This window comes from Artibeus jamaicensis, unplaced genomic scaffold, assembly GCF_021234435.1.
Source record: "Artibeus jamaicensis isolate MK-2021 breed Jamaican fruit bat unplaced genomic scaffold, CSHL_Jam_final scaffold_1964, whole genome shotgun sequence".
NCBI classification, from domain to species: Eukaryota; Metazoa; Chordata; class Mammalia; order Chiroptera; family Phyllostomidae; genus Artibeus; species Artibeus jamaicensis.
Window position 1 is genome coordinate 26,167,968 of NW_026522030.1, and position 19,705 is coordinate 26,187,672.

Sequence of the window (19,705 nt, forward strand, 5' to 3'; positions counted from 1 at the left end):
CTTGATAACATTTAATAATGTTCACATGTGAACACCAAGGACATAGGGGGGAAAAATAAAGGGGGGAAAATGGGAAACTAATAGCATAATCAATAAAATATATTTTAAAAAAATTTTTAAATCTTAGCCTTCTAGTTAATTAATTAATTAGGGTTTATGTAGCTGCTTCATTTCATTAATACTGAGGTCCCATAAAACTGACGTGAAGAACCAGGCCATCATGGGAAAATAATAATCTCAAATACATATTTAAAGTTGATTTGATTTATACTGACTCTTTTAAATGCACTGTGGGTCTGCCGCCCTGAATCTCAAAGCTACAATGAATACTAACAGTGTGAATTCACAAATATACAAAGAAAACACCAGACTTATTAAATTTATTAATAGAACGATCCGTCTTTTACTCCTAATTATTAGAGAGTATTCTAAAAATTAGGTGTCCTATTATCATCTTATTGTTTGAGAAATATTTAAGAATACCATCAAGACAATTCAAAAGAATACAATATAAATTAGCAGATTGTCAAAAATCTTTTTCAGTAATACCTTGTATAAGTATTTGAGAGACTGAGAAGCCGCAAACTCTTATACTCCAGATAGAATTATGGACAGCCCTTGCTCGTGTGGCTCAATGCATCGAGTGCTATCCTGCAAACCAGAGTTCCTGGTTTGATTCCCAGTTGGGGCATGTGCCGGGGTTGCAGGGCAGCTCCCCAGGTGGGGATGTGTGAGGCAACTACACACTGATGTTTCTCTCCCTCCCCCTCTCTCTAAAAATAAATAAATAAAATCTCTTTTTAAAAAAGAAAGGATGAAGAAACTTACGGAGCATTCATTTAAAATAAATTTAAATTTAAAGTAGAAAATAAGTCACAAAAATAAGTGGATAACAAAATTTCTCAATAACAGTGAGTCACCAAGTTCCTTTTTTAAATAGTTGCTATAAAAAATTTATTAAGAAAACCTAAACACACAAACATGATTAAACACTTTTAAATTGAAGTCATGAAATTTCCTGTGTCCCTTTTACAAAAAGAAAGTTTCAAAAATAAAAGGACAAATTCTAAATATTTCATTGTTTTCTATTACTATTTTAGTATATTATTTATTCAATCGCTTCTTTAGGTTCTCAAGGTGTTCCACATTAACATCTTCTAATGCCACTACCATTGCTTTAGTCAAGGACGGATTAAACGAAATAGTCATTAGACAGCACAAATCTATTAGATCTCGCTGACATTTCTGCAAACCTTCCAGGAATTTCTGATACTGAACAGGTTCTTTTTTTAATTTTTTCATCTCTGGTACTGAAAACCCTATCAAACTAATAAGTATTTCATCTACAAAATCTACATCTAGATATGCAGTACCGTCAGAAATCTTTGCTGCTATATTCCATTTGCCACTGGAACTTGAGAGATTTCCAGTTAAGGTTACAATAAAGGCTTTGACTTTTACTGTTATAACTTTCTTTGGTTTGCTGGCCATTAGAACAGACAAATAGATAAAGGGGGGAGAATACAAATCCATGGTGACAGAAAGATTAGTGCTGTCCTCTGATGATCTTGGAGAACAATGCTGAAAATGGTGGTCACTTTCATTAGAAATTTGTGAATTCTTTTTTGGTACATAATTAACTAGTTTTTCATTTAAAATTTTATTATTTAAGGAATGGATATCTGAACTGCTAATGGTTTGTTTTACCTTATCACTTGGTTCTGAATTCTTCTCTTTATTTGTAAAGTCATGGTACAGGTGTGGATTATCATGAACTGAAAAAACACTACTGTTGTGGTCTGTAGAAGATAAACAACTAAAAGAGTTGTCTTCATTAGTCATCTGTTCAGATAATTTTTTTTTATTCCAATTGTTACCATTTTTGCAAATCACAGAAAAATTATTCAGAACATTAGGCTCATGTGAAGATCTCATTGTATTTTCATCTGTGATTCTGTTCAAAGTCAATGGCTGCAATTCTTTAGTCTCCATTTGTTGTTCCTGGGCAGCTTCTTCTAAAAGCAAGGCCTCTGCCAATGAAAAGTCATCTAATTCCCCATCAGTGAAATGCACAGATTGATTTGGTGGTTTCTCCTTTGGTCTTGGAGAAATAACAAGTCCTGGTTCAAAACCCGACTGCCTTGTGGAAATAGCATTTGAGGAACTACCTGTACTAAAGCATCTTCTTTCCAAGGAGGTGGCATTAACTGCTGCAAGCTCATAATTTTCATCAAGACTTGCCAAGAGTTCTTCATCAGAAGGTCCCAACACAACATCTAGATCATCTGTATTTCTGGGAATGTTTTGGTTAGAATTATTTGGTATGATTGAAACTATAGGATCAAGTTCCCCAATTAATCTTCCAAGTACTTTTTCTTGAGCATATTCCTCTAAAAGAGCATCTACTTCTCCTCCCAACACCTTCACATTTTCTGGTTTCAGTAAGAGAACACCAAGGCGGAAAGAAATGATTCCATAAATCAAAATTTTTGTACCTGGAGGAAGATTATTATGAAGAGCTGGAATAGGCTGATATTCCATTCCCTGCACTTGGACAATTCCATCAGTTAGCTGTAGCATCAACATTCGTGAAGGCTTTGCTTCCCAAGGCTTTTGGGTTACTTGTGTTTCAGCTGTAATTAGCTCATTCATAGTATTCTTTCCTCTCAACTTTTGTATCTGGGAATACGCAGGTTGACTTACATCAACCAATGAATTAATCTGCAGAGCAAAAAATCCATTCAGTTCTCCTTTCGGAACTTCTAAAATGCCATCAGGTAAAAGAGGATGCTCCAAATCTTTCAGATCAGTAAGGAGCCATTGCTCAAAAACTTGTTTATTTATTTGTGCCTGACTCAAAGTAACATTATCATTTTCATCTTGGATCCAATGAATACAAGCTTCCAGCCACATTAGCGGTACTTTTACATGCCAGGTAGCCAAAAGCCAGGTTTCAACTCTTAATGCGATACTAGTTACACTCATTTCTTTTAAATAAAAATTATGTTATCTGTTACCTAAAAACAAAAAACAAAAGAATTAGAATTCAGTACACTTAAATATTGTCTCTATAATCCTGTAGAGTGCATAAAACATGTATAACCACACCCTTTTTATTTTTCTTGATTCAGAATTTAAAAGTCTTTCACTTTCTACATACCCAAATTTAAAATACCACAAGTAAGCAGATGATATAATGAGAAAAGTAAAAGGGCTGAAAGGTAACTCATCCAAATTATAAGCTCTCTGACTTAATATAAATTTCTAACCCAGTTTTTTCATATGACATTTATCTATCTTACATGTTTTTTTGATGATTACATGATTAACATTTGTAAAACATGTCAGACCTATGAAAGACACATAATAAATGATAATTATTATATTAATAACTATATTTTAATTACTTAAAATTTGGTTAAGAAACTACTTGAGTTTGGGTCTTGGAAATAGTCTAAAGTCTAATAAAAGCATCCTCCTAATTATTCAGGCAATAGAAAAAAAGAAACAATATTCACTAAGGTTATTTTCATAACTACAATGCACACTCTTTTAAAACATAGCATCGTATTTCACCATATAGCACTTAGATATGTGATCTAAGAATAAAGTTATAACAACAATAAGTTCTCACCTGATACAAAGCATCTCCTTTACCTAAATAATTTCAATAGTCCTACCAGGTAAATATACTTCTGATTTTCTTGGTATGACAAAACAGTAGCAAAAAAGTAAAGACAAATTAACCCTATGTTCTCATAAGTATATTTTTTCCTTCTACAGCTAAAGATATCTAAGAGTCAGAATTTATGAAAGTTGTAATATGTCCATAAGAAACTCACCATTTGGAACAGAAACATAGGATTTGATGACAGGACTTGGAACTGGTTGTTCAGGGTAGTAGTACTTGTAACATCTACTGCTCAGAAATAGCCCTGGGAAGTAAGACAAGAAGCAACAATGGTTGTAAGATGAAGCTGCAAAAAAAAATCACTGACCTATTTTCAAGAGTGCAAGAGTTTGATAGTTTGGTTTTTCAGGCTCCTATTATCAATCAGGGTAGAGTATAGGTAATATAGTTTTAAAAGTGAGGTTTGGAGTAATATAAACAAAAGCAAGTGACCATGAGAAACTTACACACTTTAGCTTGCTTCCTTGTTTATATAGTACTTACTTCGTGGGCTAGTACGAAAATTAACAGAGATCAGAGAGGGCAGAGGTCAGGGACCAGCCCAGACACAGATATTAGGCAGCTAAGCCAGATGACTTAAGGGGCAAATTCAGGCCATTTAAAATGGCCACTCACCTTCGCAGCCAGAATCACCTGCTATGTGGCAAGTAACAAGGAATCCAGCAGCTGCTATAGGCAGAGAAGCAGACTGCCCAGAAAGTATCCATGGCCCACAAGAGACCAGTGGCTGAAGCAGGCCAAAGCAGCTCAGGCTGAAATTAAACAGTATCGCCTGCAGAGGGAGAAAGAGTTCAAGGCCAAGGAAGCTGGGGCTCTGGGATACCATGGCAGTGGCAGCACTGAGGTAGAGGAGGATAACCAGAAGACAATTCTCCAGACTTTCTGGCAGAACAAGGATGAAGTCCTGGATAACCTTTGGTCTTGCCTACAACTTCAGCCAGAAATCCATGAAAACTACCATATAAATAGGTAAGAGAAGAAAGAAGGACTTGTTCCATAGATTGGCATTTTAGATGCCTTCATGGAATATGAACCATTAGCAAAGTTCAAGCTATTTCTTGTGAAAAGGCATCAAATTATTTCTGTATATGGTAAGCCCCTTCACTTTATAAACAATAGCATAAGTTTTAAACTTAATCCAAAGATTTCAATTTTTACCTTGTATTTCTTAGAAATGTAATTGATATATACATTGTCTGGTTTCTTTAGCTCAAGCAATATATATATATTTAGTACTGACTTTTTCTTTCTTAGGTGTAGTTAAAAAAAGGTTCTGGGTTTTTTTGTTTTTTTTAATAAGGAAAGGAAGTTAAGATCTTTTTTCCCCTAAAGCTTTCTTGAAGGTCAAGAGCTTTATCTATGAAAAAAGTAGTTATTTGTAACCAGTATTAAGCAACAGGAAGCCTTAAAATAATACTTTTTGGCTAAGGGTTCGAACAATGAATAGCACTGTTTGGGCTACTTTTAGTTTCCCTTATGCAAAATTACTAGATGACAACTTAAGAACTTGTTACATGTTATTAGTTAAAAGTGAAAATTCTTTATCATATAAAAAAATTAAAAGAGCTAGAACAGTAAATAATCAGCGGTTCAGAGGACTTCCGCCAAGATGGAGGTATAGGTGGATGTGCTGTGCCTTCTCACACAACCAAGTTTAGGGACAACTAAATATTAGCATCAGAAAACACAACCAGAACACGGAAAATTGAACTTTTCGGAAGTCCGTTAACAACAAATTCTTCAGCCCGACCGGTAAGGGGCGAAACCGGCATCTGGGGAGGGGTTGCACAGGAGGACTCGGTCGGACGGACCCAGGCGCGGAATCCAGACGCACGAATCCAGACGCACGGGTTCTAAACGCAGGATTGGACCTAGTGAGCGACTGCAGAGGAGACAGTGGGGAGGCGGTGCTGCATGTTGACTGCGGTCGCCTATTTGCGAGCGAGCGGACAGGCGAGGGAGTGGGCGGTTGGACCGGGGCCCAGCGTTCCCACGGCATGCGGCAGTAGAGGGCGCCGCCATTTCCCCGCTCTCACGCCTCCACATACAGCGTCACAACCCAGCGACCTGGGAGTCCAAGGCACCGCTTCTCTCACTTAAAGGGCCAGAACAGACCAAAAATGTCGCAAGAAGACCTCAAAGCCCCAGAGATAAATCTAAGCGACGAAGAAATAGCAAAACTCTCAGACGCACAGTTTAAAACACTGGTCATCAGGATCCTCACAGATCTGGTTGATTATAGCCACAAATTAGAGAAACATATGAAAGCTAAACTAATGGAAATGAATGGAATTCCACAGAAAACCAATAGCGATGAAAAGGAAACTGGGACTCAAATCAATGGAGTGGACCAGAAGAAAGCAAATAATGGCCAAACAGAAAAGAATGAAGAAATAAGAATTCAGAAAAATGAGGAGAAGCTTAGGAACCTCCAGGACATCTTTAAACGCTCCAATATCCGAATTATAGGGGTACCAGAAGGGGGAAAAGAACAGCCACCAGTGGAAAACTTATTTGAACAAATAATAAAAGAAAATTTCCCCAATCTGGCAAAGGAAATAGACTTCCAAGAAATCCAAGAAGCTCAGAGAGTACCAAAAAAGTTGGACTCAAGAAGAAACACACCAAGGCACATCATAATTACATTAGCCAAAATTAAAATGAAGGAGAGAATCCTAGAAGCAGCAAGAGCTAAGGGGACAATCACCTACAAAGGAGTCCCCATCAGACTGTCAGCAGATTTCTCCAAAGAGACCTTACAGGCAAGAAGGGGCTGGAAAGAAATATTCCAAATCATGAAATCTAAAGACCTACAACCAAGATTGCTCTATCCAGCAAAACTTTCATTTAGAATGGAAGGACAGATAAGGTGCTTCTCAGATAAGATCAAATTCAAGGAGTTCATCATCACCAAGCCCTTATTCTATGAAATGTTAAAGGGACTTATCTAAGAAAAAGAAGTTAAAGAAACATGAACAGTGAAAGAACAACAAGCTCACAGTGATTAACAACCACACCTAAAATGAAAGCAAACTAAAAGGACAGCTAGATCAGGAGTGGAAACATAGAAATGAAGATCTCAAGGAGGGTTAGCAACAGGGGAGTGGGAGGAGGAGATGGGGGGAGAAGGTACAGAAAATAAGTAGCATAGACAGTAGATAGAAAATAGATGGGGGGGGCAAGAATAGCATGGGAAATATAGAACCTAAAGGACTTGAGACACATGGACATAAACTAAAGGGGGGTAATGGTGGGGATGGGGGGCAGGGGGGAGGGGAATGAAGGGGGGGAATAGAACAACTGTAACAGCATAATCAATTTAAAAAATTTTAAAAAAAAGTAACTAAATAAAATTTAATATTAAAAAAATTAAAAAATTAAAAAAAAGTAAAAAAAAATAATCAGTGGTTCAGAGAACAACCATGGTACCTATTATTTTTCACTTACACACTATTACCATAAACAAGTGGTCACACTATTAATTTAACACATGGTTAAAATGTAAAGTAGTATAGTTGTTGTGAGAATTACATGAACAACATTTTAAAGGAATGGAGGTCATTATAATTACTGAGCTGGTGAATCTTTATATTGAAGAAAATGATGGAGAGTATAGATATATACCACATATATATTTAATGATATATGAAAACTATGTAAAAAATCCAAAGGTAGGAAAAGTCCCTGGCCATTTTGATCAAGTCCCTGGTTTATATTGATGAAAATAAACCATGTCAAGTCAAATCTACATGTCTCTATAACAAAGAAACCAACAATCTCTACACTAAAGCTTTCTGATTTAAATGGGAGTATTTCCTAACTTATTAGGAAATAAGGAAACTAAATAAGGAAACAAAAACCATGTTCTAACTTTTGTGTACAAAAGAAAGGAAAATAAGCATACTCTTATTTCCCTGTACATACATAAAGGACCTTTAGAAGGATATACAGGAAATAACACATTTGGTACATAGCTACACTCAATAAAAAAGAATAAGATCTTTGTGCATCAGTAAATAGGGCCTACATAACATGTATAGAATACACAGTATAGTCCAGAAGTAGGCTATTCACATCAAGTAAAAGCTCAAATCCCTAATGAAACAGCTGACCTAGAGCTATGCCCACCAGAGGATCAGGCTGAAAGCAACTTGAAAACCACACAAAAGAGCAAAATGCATGGGAAAAACTCCTATCCAACATGAGCTCTCAAACTAAAATGATAATATACTCGAGAAAAATTACTGCCATGAGCCACATTAGTATACAAAATAAACAGGAGAATTTTCACTTGTTTAAAATTTTTTTAAATAAAAAATCTTAAATGGTTTTTAAAGACCTCTTTGAACATACTAAATAGACTTTAAAAATTGGGCTAATATCCTTTAAATAAATAATTAAATGATAACAGACATTTATGAAAAGAAGCAATGGGAAATCTTGGAAATAGGAAAGTCTCGCTTGACTGGTGTAGCTCAGTGGATTGAGCGCGAGCCTGCGAATCAAAGGATCACGGTTCGATTCCCAGTCAGGGCATATGCCTGGGTTGCTGGCCAGTTCCCAGTGGGGGATGCACAAGAGGCAACCATACACTGATATTTCTCTCCTCTCCTTCCCTTCCCTTCTAAAGATAAATAAATAAAATCGTAAAAAAAAAAAAGGAAAGTCTCTAAAATTAGAAGTATAAAATATGGGACAAACAACAGAATAAAACAAATGAAGGGAGAACTTGTGCACTGGAAATTAGTCAGAAGAGAGTATAAAGATTAAAAAAATAAGACTTTAAAAAGCTATGTAGGGAAGATAATCACAGTTTTTAATACAGCATTGTCCCAATATACCAAGGTTGTGGGTTGGATCCCAGGTTAGGGAATCAACAATGAATGTGTAAGTAGAAAAACATATCATTGTTTTTCTTTCTCTCCCTCTCTCAAAAATCACTAATAATAAAATAATAATAATGGTTGAAGGTGGTCAAAAAACATAAATTTCCAGTTATAAATACTAAGGATGTAATAATATACATCATGATGAATATAGATAACACTGCTCTATATGTTCAGAAAGTTAAGAGAGTACATCCTAAGAGTACTCATCACAAAGACAATTATTTTTTCTTCTTTTTATTGTACCTATATGAGATGATGGATGTTCACTAAACCTACTGTGATAATCATTTCAAACCATCACTTATACAGTGATGTACAGGGCCCAGCACAAATAACACCCCTTTTTTTATTACAAAATCTTTTATTACAAAATCACAAGCATGTAATTCTGTAACATAACATTATCGCGCTCAAGCACACCATCTGACATTTTAGGTGCAACGTTCAAATTAAAACTATAAATTATTACACCCATAATGACCCTACCAACCACACTTAAGCAGGCCTTACTTCTGTCAGACCCTGTATGTCAATTATTTCTCAATAAAATTGGGGGGGGGGATAAATAAAAGTGAAAATAAAAAATAATATTGAAATTTTCCTGAAAGTCAAGAAAGATAAATTCTCCAGGCTGGAAATCCCCAATACTACTAGGCAGCATTTAAAAAAATCTACAAGTAAACATAGTATGGCAAATAGCAAATGGCAAAACATTAAGGACAGAAGGTAAAAAAAAAATCTTAAGATTCAACAAGCTGGATCTAAAATTTGAGACGGTAAAAATGTAGGAAAAAAAGAATTCAGAGGGAAGTTTAGGTATTCCTGTTTTGTCAAGGAAGACAGAGATTCTGAGTAGGTTTAGAAATTTATAGAAAAAATATAAAATTATATATATAAGGGTAAAACACACATCTTTATAATCCCTCCTGAAACTCCACAGAGAACAGATTTTTAAAAGTCCATAAAATTCTTAGAACAGCCCTGGCCAGTGTGGGTCAGTTGGTTGTGTGTCATCCCACAAACCAGAGGATCACTAGCTTGAGTCCCAGTCAGGGCACGTGCCTGGGTTGCGGGACCCGAGTCGGCAACTGGTCATTGTTTCAATCTCACATGAAAGATGCTTTCCCTCCTCTCCTCTTACCTCCCACTCTAAAGTAAAATTAAAATAAATTAAAAAAAAAACTCTTAAGGACAAAGAAAATGGGAGAGGAAACAGTGGCAACAAATTTTGAAAGCTATAAAGCAGACACCTGAAAGCTGAATTCGAAGCTGGGATTAAGAGTGGCTGATTTAAAATCCAGAACCCATAAAAGGCAATACCATGTATGTTTGGAAGTAAAGGGCACTCTAAAAACATGACTAATTAGGAGACTCTTTAAGACATTAATTAAGACTGTGGCATCCTCAGCCCACATCAGTGACACTGCAAATTCGATCTTCTAAATCAGAGGCTTTTTAGACTGAGGGACACCAGAGCATCGTTGAAGGTGCTATACTGAAACTAGAACAAATTAATTCTTAAACACTAAATGCTGAACACATGCTACTCTCTTCCTCCACAAAACTCCAAGAAATAATAGTGACTAGGCCTACACTCTCCTAGAAGGAGACTAAAAAATCTTTCTCTGGATGATCCTACCACCGTGACCTAGATATATGCACTAACATGAGAGGTTCTCTAATTAAATGGTCTTTCTGAGACCACATCAACAGACTCAACAGTTCCGACCAGCTTTCTTTCTAGTTTCCCACTCTTAATTACAACAAGATATCTGAGAAAAACCTATAAAATAAATCATATCAAAGAGAAAAAAATGCAATGAAGTGACCATGAAGGGAGACAGAAACTTTCAAAAAAGCTATCATTAATATCCTCAGAGAGCAAAGACATCATATTCATGAAGTAAGAATGCTGTAACAAGGAATATTCACAGAACAAAACACCCCCACAAATCTTAGAAATTTAAAACACAATCGCAGAAATGAAAAACAGTAGAATGATGGAAAATAATAAAATCTCTTCGAAAAGTAGAGCAGTACAAAGAAATCAATAGAATGAGGGGGATTAAAGGGGCAATAATCAAAGAAACAAATTCAGGAAAATTTACAACAAAAATGAAAGCTTCCAGATTTAAAGGACCCAACACAATAAATAAAAATATAACAAATCATACCTTTATAAAATTTTAGGAAACAGGAAGAAGATTTTGCAAGCTTCCAGAAAAGGAAAACAAACAACAAATAGGTCAGATTCAGAATACTGGGAATGAAAATGGCTTCAGACTTCTCAATGGAAGCTATAAAGTAAATGAGCAACTCCTTGGAATTTCTGAATGAAAATTATTTCCAACCTATAAATCTCTACCCAGGAAAGTATCAACCAAGAATGACAATGAAATAAAAACATTTTCAGATCAACATTGTACAAAACAATTTTTGTTAATGTAGGGTGTGTTCTAACATAATAGAGGAATAAAATAAGAAAGAGAAGGCATGATACTCTTAACCTTACACAAAAGAGAAGCAAAGCATCACAGTTAAGGGTATTTGCAGGATATAAAGGCAAACAGCCCAGAAGGCCTCAGGAGAAATTATTTTTCCAGAAGATGAAATTGTGTAAAACCCAGGATTTCATGTCTATCTCATTCTTAGTTTATACCTGTTAGCCAGAGCACTGATGTATCTCAATGTACAACAGAAATTTAACTAATGGGAGGAGTTAGGAATTGTACTCAAGAAAAAAATACAAAAACGAGAAAAAAAGAAGAACTCAAAAGAAAACAAAATACTTAACAGGAAAGAAAAGTAATATTTGAGTACTACATGACTTAGTTGCAAACATGTATATAGTAATATACATATACACTCTGAATACTAATCTGGCAAAAACTTTATAATGCAGCTATAAAGAGATAAAATAAGATCAACAAATGGTATGAGGGTGAAGGTGGGAGGGGTAGAAGGATGGGGGAAAAGAGCTTAATCCTCATCTCTGTAGTGAAAGTCAACAGACTAATGCCTAATACTGAAATATCAAATATCAATATTTGCATTGCTTCCAGAGCTATAGAAGTAAATACAAAAAAAGACTGGCAACAAAAGTTGAAAGTGGTTGCCTCTGGGAAAAAGGGACAAAGGATAAGGGCACAGGGTTGCTATTTTTCAAAACTATTCTTTAAAGTTTGATATTTTAAATGATACATATAAAATTTTATTTTCTTTGATTTCCTATGTTCCACTGACTTCTTTGTACTGGTGTTTAATTTTGGGAGGAGATTTTTCTTATTACCTTTCACATGCTCTACTGAGTTTTTCATTTCTTCTGCTAGCAATGAACAAAATAGTACAATAGTATTTATGTTTAAAATTTAAAGGTATAAAAGACAAAATGCTTTCCCCTTAAGATCAGGAATAAGGCAAAAATGTCCACTCTCAACATTTCAACATTGTACTGGAGGACTGTGTCAGTGCAATAAGACAACAAAAAAATTAAAAGCATACAAATTAAAATAGAAAAAAACAGCATTAAGAAAGACACATAGACCAATGGAACAGAATAGAGTCCAAAAATAAACCTTCATATGTGGGCCAGGTCCCTTTCCTTCTCCCTAAAAATAAATAAATAAAATCTTAAAAATAAATAAATAAATAAAATGAGCAAAAGATTGGAATAGATATCTCACCAAAGATATACAGATGGTAAGTAAACACATTAAAAGATGCTTGATGTGCTTAGACATTAGGAAAATGCAAAATTCAAAGCACAATTTGAACTATGTGTCTATTATAGATAAAATAAAAAGTAACTGACAACACCAAGTACTGGAATTCTCATGTTTACTAGTGGGAATGGAAAATGGCAGAGTCACTTTGGAAAACAATTTAGCAAAACAATATCACAGCGGCTTAGAAAAACAGATCAGCATTTTCTCAGAAAGTTAAATATGCACCTATACAATACAACCGAGTAATCATATTACTAGATATTTACTCAAGAAAAATAAAAATTCACAGTCATTAAAAACCTGTATATAAATGTTTATAGCACCTTTATTCATAACCACCAAACCTGGAAACAACCCATATCTCTTTCAACTGGTGAATGAATAAACAAATTGCACTACAGCATTGTAATGAAATATCATGCATAATTGATATGAATAAACTAATAGATGCAATAACATGAAGGAATGTCGCTATAGACTGTGCCCCCCCCTCCAAATTTATATGTTAAAATCCTAATGCCCAATGTGATGGTATTAAGAGGTGGGGTCTTCTGGGCATGATAAACCATGAGGGTGGAACTCTCATGAAAGAGCTATGAACTCATGTAAAACAGAACCCCTACTTAACATAACTACCTTGCTCTTTCTACCACGTGAGGTTACAGTAAAAAGATGGTCATCCACAAACCAGAAAATATGTCCTCACCAGACACCCACCAAATCTGCCATTGCCTTGATCTTAGACTTCCCGGCCTCCAGAGAAATAAATCTGTCATTTATGTCACCCAGTTTATGGTATTTTGTTAGAGTAACCCAAATAGACTAAAACAATGTCAAATGTGGTATGCCAGGTGAAAGAAGCCAGACAGACTATATAACGTATTTTGCTGTCTATAATGGGTATTTTTTTTGCTCAAATTTTTGAGGGGAAAATAAGGATGCACATTATACAAGGGTAATACTAATTCAGTATCTATATGTTTTTAATTTTTATTTATGCTTAGGCACTAGAAGTATAACTGTAGAAAGCAATAATTATATCAGTATGCAAAATAATACCCTGGAATATAATAATCAATCTTGTTTCTAAATATAAATAAATAAAAATCAAAATGGAAGATTTTTTTCCTGAAAATTTGGGTCAAAAATGTGGGTATGCATTACACACAGCAAACTACATTAATGGTGATGTGATATAACCGTATGCTTGCCACAACTCATAGAACTACACACCAAAAAACTATGAATTTTACTTCAATAAAAGCTGAAGACAAACACCAAAAGAACCGAAATATCCCAACCACCTTTCAAACTTGCTGAAGAAAAGATAGAAAAAAGAAAACAATCCAACAGAAGACACAAAAGGAGTGGGCAAGTACAATATACAGAAACTAAATAAGATGGTAGAAATAAGTCTAAAAATGTTACCAATCATGATGAACATAGATCAAATCACCTGTTAAAAGATCCTCTCAAACTGAATAAATCAAATTCAGCTGTATGCTTAAAAGACCTAAAACAAAGTAACAAAATATGAATTTAATTAAAATAAAGGTAAGTTAAAACCACCAAGCACAATTTCATAAAAGCAGAGCTTAGTAACATCTAGACTGAAATAACTATACTTATATAACCTAAGATTCCAAAGTACTGTTTTTTTTAACTCAAAAATTATACCCGATCCATGGCTCTTAGGTGAGCTCATTTAGTAAGTTACCTATTTCCTCCACTAAAATGTAAAAAACACAGTACTGGCAAATGGCCTTAGTATAATTTCCACAGGTGTAGTAATGTGATGACAGTAAGTAAACAGAAGTCAGGGAAAAATGTAGTTTGAGTAGTTAAAAACTGTTTTTAAGAGAAGTATCAAGTATAAAAATCACAATAACAATTTAGTGGTTTGCAAAGTGTTTTATACTATAAATAACTCTGGGTACAGTATACACCCCTAAATTACAAGCAACCATATAACACAAATGCTATTTTCTATCTGAGTCTATTAAATACTAGGAGATAATACTGTTGATACTTTTAGGACCAGGTAAAAAACAGTAAGAAAGGAAGAAAGATTAGTTGTGAATTGAAAAGGTCAAGGCTAGACAGAAAATTAAATGAACAAGGATGAATTTCAGATATTAAACCTAAAATCCCAGCAGGTACAACTATATAAACAGAGAATTAAAGACAAGAGTTTGCTGAAAATAAAAATTAAAAACTCTTACTTGTAAAACTTTCAACTTTTTGCAAAATACTTTTACATCTGCAGTTATAACCTAAATTTCAAAATAACAACTTACAGTAGGTAGATATTTTCATCTATTTGAGAATGAAATTGAGGCATAAAGATTAAGATATAAAGATCGTATCTAGTAGAAGACCTAGAAATAGAACATAAATTCTGCTAATCTCCATTCCTATTTTTTCTAGACCCTGTTGACTTAAGTGGAAAAAGAATATAGTAGTATCACCAGTTCCCTTTTATATATAAAACCTACTTACATGTAAAACTTACTCATACACGGCTATTCTATGAGTACACTATTAAAATAAACAGACTTCCAGATCTCATTTAAATAATAAGCTCACTTAGTGCATTCCAAATTATTTCATTTACAAAATCAAGTGAAAGAAAAATTCAACATCACCTATTGCATTTTCTTTTTAGATTTTATTTATTTATCTTTAGAGGAGAGGGGAAGGGGAGAGAGGGAGAGAGAAATGCCAATGTATGGTTGCCTCTTGTGCACCCCCTTGCTGGGAACTGGCCTACAACCCAGGCATGTGCCCTGACTGGGAATAGAACCTCCATCCTCTGGTTCGCAGGCCAGTGGCGCTCAACTCACTGAGCTACACCAGCCAGGGCTGCATCTGTCTTTATGACAGCTTCAAAACAATAATGTCATGGTTAAGTAATACTTTTCCTTCATTGTAACTCTACAAAAACACATTTTTAAAATTTCAAAAATGTAACATATTTTAAAGCTTATGGATGCATTTATTTTTTAATATCTCAAACATGCACTTATTAGTGCTGTTATCATGGCAAGTAACAAAATTTTCAAAAGACAGTTGAGACAAAAATCTGAGAAACACTGCTCAACTAAACAGTATCTAAATTGTTCTATTAATGTGTGGCAGTACTAATTTATAATTCACTCCAAGTACTACTCTCTAGAGTTTGAATCTCCACTTTTGAAGCTAACTACCTCCTATAATTTTATAAAAATATTATCAAAACTAGACAAAAAATTGCAATGATTAAAACCCCAAAAGATAACCAAACCTTTAAAAAAATGGGTTAAGAGATATTTAACATTGTGATATTAACTCAAATACAGCTAACATAAAATGTTTTACCAAAAAGTCAAGAACTTTGGGGGAAAAACTGCTAAAAGCACATTTGTTACACAGAATTCTTCATTTAACAACAAAGTAGAAGGTATATTGATCTCCCTGCAACTGCATGTAATAACAGATGTAATAAAAAAATTCTATGTATAATAGCATAAATTTTCCTAAATATTTCTATTGTACTATTTCCTAAATAATCCTATGTACAACAAAATTATTTTTCATAGGTTACAAAGATTTATTAAAATGTTTAATCAAATGGAAAAGGTATTATCATGTAGAATCTATATTATAATGTTTAGACTGGGTTTCAATAACTGAACCCCTTAATAATTTATTAATTCTATTACTTGCATCTTCTCCTTCAGAGAATTCCTAAGGTTTTCGTTCCTTCCTGTCTCAAGAAATTGAGTAACCATAGTTACTGCAGGTAGAAGCAACTCAGAGAGGAGATGTTAGCTAGGGCAGCACGGCCTCCCATCTGCTCATACACACAAAAACAGCCCCTAATCCTCAAAAGTATATGCTTTTTAAATTGTACTTTAAGAAACGTTCATACCATATGATCCACTTTTTTTACTCTCCAAAATTAATCTTAAGGAAACAATCAGAAATGTAGACAAAAATTTATGTGCCAGAGTATTTATCATTGTTTTTGTAGTGTGGAAAAAAAGAAAACAGAAACGATCTACGGACTGGAGGGTAATAGCATCTTAAAAAAAACATTTTTAAGGACTATTCAGTGACATGTTCATATTTTATTGTTACAAAAAAGAGCAGATATAAAACTACATATATCATCATCCCCACTACTTTTATAATCAATGAAAAAAGTTTTAACAAACTGACATTTTATGCATAGTAAACTTGATAATCTACATTCTAGATCTTGACTGCAGGAACTGAGCACAAAGAAAATAGAATAGGAAAAGCCTATCACTCATCACTAAGACTTAAGCATATTTAACTTATAAATTAATTTTCAGGCAGCCTCACATATTTCTTTTTTTATTTTATTATTTTATTTTATTATAAGAAAACCAATCAGATAGTATTCTCTCCCTTGTACTTTCTCCAAGGAGAAAGAAGAACAATCATCAATGGCAAATGGCAGTTACCAAAGCAACACTAAGAACCAGCTTCACGCTCAAGAGTACACTCCATTTCCTCCTCATGGTTTCAGGTACTCTACACGTTCAGAGAAAGTTCTCTAGTAACAAACTATAGAGATGATCCCTGAAAGTATAGTCTTATATTTCAATTTTTGATAAATACAAAAAAGAGGCAGACATACCATCCTTCTGGGTATTGTATAATGCATTCAACCAGTAACTGAAACTTATAAGTAATAACAAATAATTACATCATAATCACTCCATGTTTCCTCTTTCTGCATCTACAAAGTAAAGGTAAGTCATTTGGAATGACTTCAAAGTAATCCCAAAATTTTGAGAAGGTACTCTCTGAAAATTAGGGGGGAAATTATATGTAATGCCTGAAATCAGAAAGAAGTAATCAGTGAGGCTATCTGTGGATCTTCCATAACCTAATGTAAGACAAAAAACAGAAAGAGAAGAGGTTTAGGAGTTTGAAACCCAACTCTGCTATGTGACCTCAGATAGGTTCTTAATTTCTGCATCCATAAAAAAAAAAGATAACCACAGCATACCGACAGAACTGTAATAAGCATTAAATTGCTAGTACCACATACCAGATCTGGTACGTGGTAGGGAATTCAGGAAATGTTAGCTACATTTTAAAAAACCATCCAGCCGGACAGTGTGCCATCTCAATTACATTAGCTTATCTAAAATAAATCCCACCTGGCTGGTGTGTGGCTCAGTGGATTGAGTGCTGGCAGCAAACCAAAGGGTCGCAGGTTTGATTCCCAGTCAAGACATATGCCTGGGTTGCTGGCAAGATGCCCAGGGGGGGGTGCTCAGGAGGCAACCACACATTGCCCTTTCTCTCCCTCTCTTCCCCACTCTCTAAAAACTAATAAAATCTTTTAAAAAATGAAATCTCAAACCTAAATAATACTAGCTCTGAATTCACTTGGAGTGCAAAATGATCATACAATTTCACAAAACAGGAACCACTGAATGCATCAGTCAAGTTGGCAAGTCCATGAATGGGCATAGGTATAATATAGTTTGGCTGAAAACACTAAAGTATGAAAGGATGATGAAAAGACAGACTTTTCCTATAATTTAAACACTAAACTTAAAAAGTAAATTGTAAAAGGTAATAAAAAAAAAGCAACCAATAATGGCATCTGCAAAAGGTAACAGCTTTTACCAGTTAGAGTCCAGTCAGAAGACAGTAAAATTTGGACGAAGGAGCTCCTGGATAGGGCTGGCTTACTTTGCACTGCTGTTCATCACTGATCACAGAAAATGATGGCTGCAATAAAAATAACTAGTTTGAAAAAAAACATCATTAACTAGTACAGTATCCCTATATATGCCTCTTAGTGTTAGTGCATTGACCTAAGTTTTAAATGACAGTTTCAATTAAATGTTGCCAATCCTAACTGGCAGATTAAATCTCTACAATCCAAGTTTTCCCGCCCCCAAATATGCTTATCGATTCTTGGTTGAACACTAACCATACGCCACAGAACCAAAGCGTGAGTTAAGTTTTACCTCTCAACAAGACTTATAATGCACTCTTCAGGGTGGGAACAATGTTAGAAAAACTGGATTAACACTTAGAGATCTTAAACTCCACAATCTCAGACACTATGCTCTAACAGTATTTGTTAACTACCCTTCTAGCCAGTAAATGGTGCTTCATGAAGCGCTCAGTTCTTCCTAATTAGGCAAGTAAAAGTGAAAGGATAGAGGAAGTCATAGCCATTTTAAAAAGATGCTGCTTACATCTATTTTGCAAATTATTCAAGAGGGAAATCAAGTTCCAATGTAATAAATCAGCACAAATTTACCATTAAAAATATATACATATATATGTGTATTCTGCTAATAGTGGATTTAGCTTTACGTGTAAAGTACATCTTTAACCTTCAACATGAGATTGGGGCGGTGGAGGAAAACTGGAGAGTTGAAGGATCATGATGCGAAAACTGGGTACAAATCGAGTCTGGCGATTTCCCGGGATTGTCAGGATTCGGAACGATCTTAACAAAAGAAATCATCAAAACTTAGTACAGGGCCTTAAGAACACCAGACACAAAGCAAGTACTGTAATCTGAATACCGTAAAATGGTAACATCGGAGGGCAAGGTTTTTGATGTTTTGATCACTGTCGCATACCCTGACATACGGTAGGCTTTTTAAAGAGGTGAAAACAGAACGCGGGTACCTAAACGTATTTTGATGCTTGCATTCATTTGGGATGAATGTAATACTACTTCCAGGAATTTTTCAAGTAAAACGCAAAGACGACACTACAAAATACTCGCAGCACAGGCCCCATCAACAAAAAGAAAAAGAGAAAAGAGAAAGAATGAAATTTCTCTTCATAACAGAGAGAGAGCCCTGTAGAGAAGCCTGGAGTTTCCCGGGCGTGGTGGCTCAAGGTAGGAACCAAAGGGACAAGTTCTCCGAAACTCCACGGCTCACCGCCACAACCCTGCAGCGTCTGTCGGGAACCGGCCAGTACCAATGGCCAGCTGCGCCCCCCGCCCGGGCCACGCCTGACGGGCGCTGCGGCCCGTTACAAATAGCGGGTTTCCACGACCAGGGCCGGGCTGGTGGGCAGGCTGCACTTACCGACCCGCAGCTCGCCGCGCAGCAAGGCGGGAGTGCGGTACGGGGAGGAAGGGAGACCCGAGTGTGGTCTGTGGAGGCGAGGGAATTCGTTCGGGCCTAGCACCGACCTGGGAATCCCGCCTTCCCCTCGTGCAACAGCAGTTCGTGAGCCGTGCGACTCTGAATACAGGAACCAAGCCGCCGCGCGACCTAACCCTATTTTGCCTCTTCCCGCCCGACTACCGTCGCGCTAAAGCCCCTCCTCCAAACCCAAAGGATTCCACCAGGCCCAGCAAACGCTGCTTCCCCGCCCCCTCCCAGTGCCAGTGAACGAGACAC

The 19,705-nt window shown here is 35.5% G+C and overlaps 1 protein-coding gene, 1 non-coding gene and 1 pseudogene across 12 annotated transcripts; 1 reads left to right on the forward strand and 2 right to left on the reverse strand.

Annotated features, from left to right (window-relative positions):
- Window positions 1-451: 451 nt before the first annotated feature.
- RMI1 (RecQ mediated genome instability 1) lies at window positions 452-19,670 on the reverse strand. Of its 11 annotated transcripts, none has more exons than XM_053656218.1 (6): window positions 19,495-19,670; window positions 18,677-18,792; window positions 17,955-18,059; window positions 13,762-13,818; window positions 3,843-3,935; window positions 452-3,017 (listed from the first exon to the last, which is right to left on the reverse strand). In XM_053656218.1, exon 6 carries the CDS (start codon window positions 2,983-2,985, stop codon window positions 1,105-1,107), a length of 1,881 nt encoding a protein of 626 aa, XP_053512193.1. In that variant the 5' UTR covers window positions 2,986-3,017; window positions 3,843-3,935; window positions 13,762-13,818; window positions 17,955-18,059; window positions 18,677-18,792; window positions 19,495-19,670; the 3' UTR covers window positions 452-1,104. The 11 variants fall into 11 exon arrangements, with proteins under 11 accessions (XP_053512193.1, XP_053512192.1, XP_037014493.2 ...); XM_053656217.1 differs by lacking the exon at window positions 18,677-18,792 and adding an exon at window positions 5,442-5,573 and having other exon boundaries at window positions 19,388-19,670; XM_037158598.2 differs by lacking the exon at window positions 18,677-18,792.
- On the forward strand, window positions 4,295-4,664 carry LOC119059055 (V-type proton ATPase subunit G 1-like; annotated as a pseudogene).
- On the reverse strand, window positions 16,696-16,908 carry LOC119059063 (small nucleolar RNA U3). Its single transcript, XR_005084360.2, has one exon. It is a non-coding gene; the product is annotated as a small nucleolar RNA U3 (small nucleolar RNA).
- Window positions 19,671-19,705: the final 35 nt, after the last annotated feature.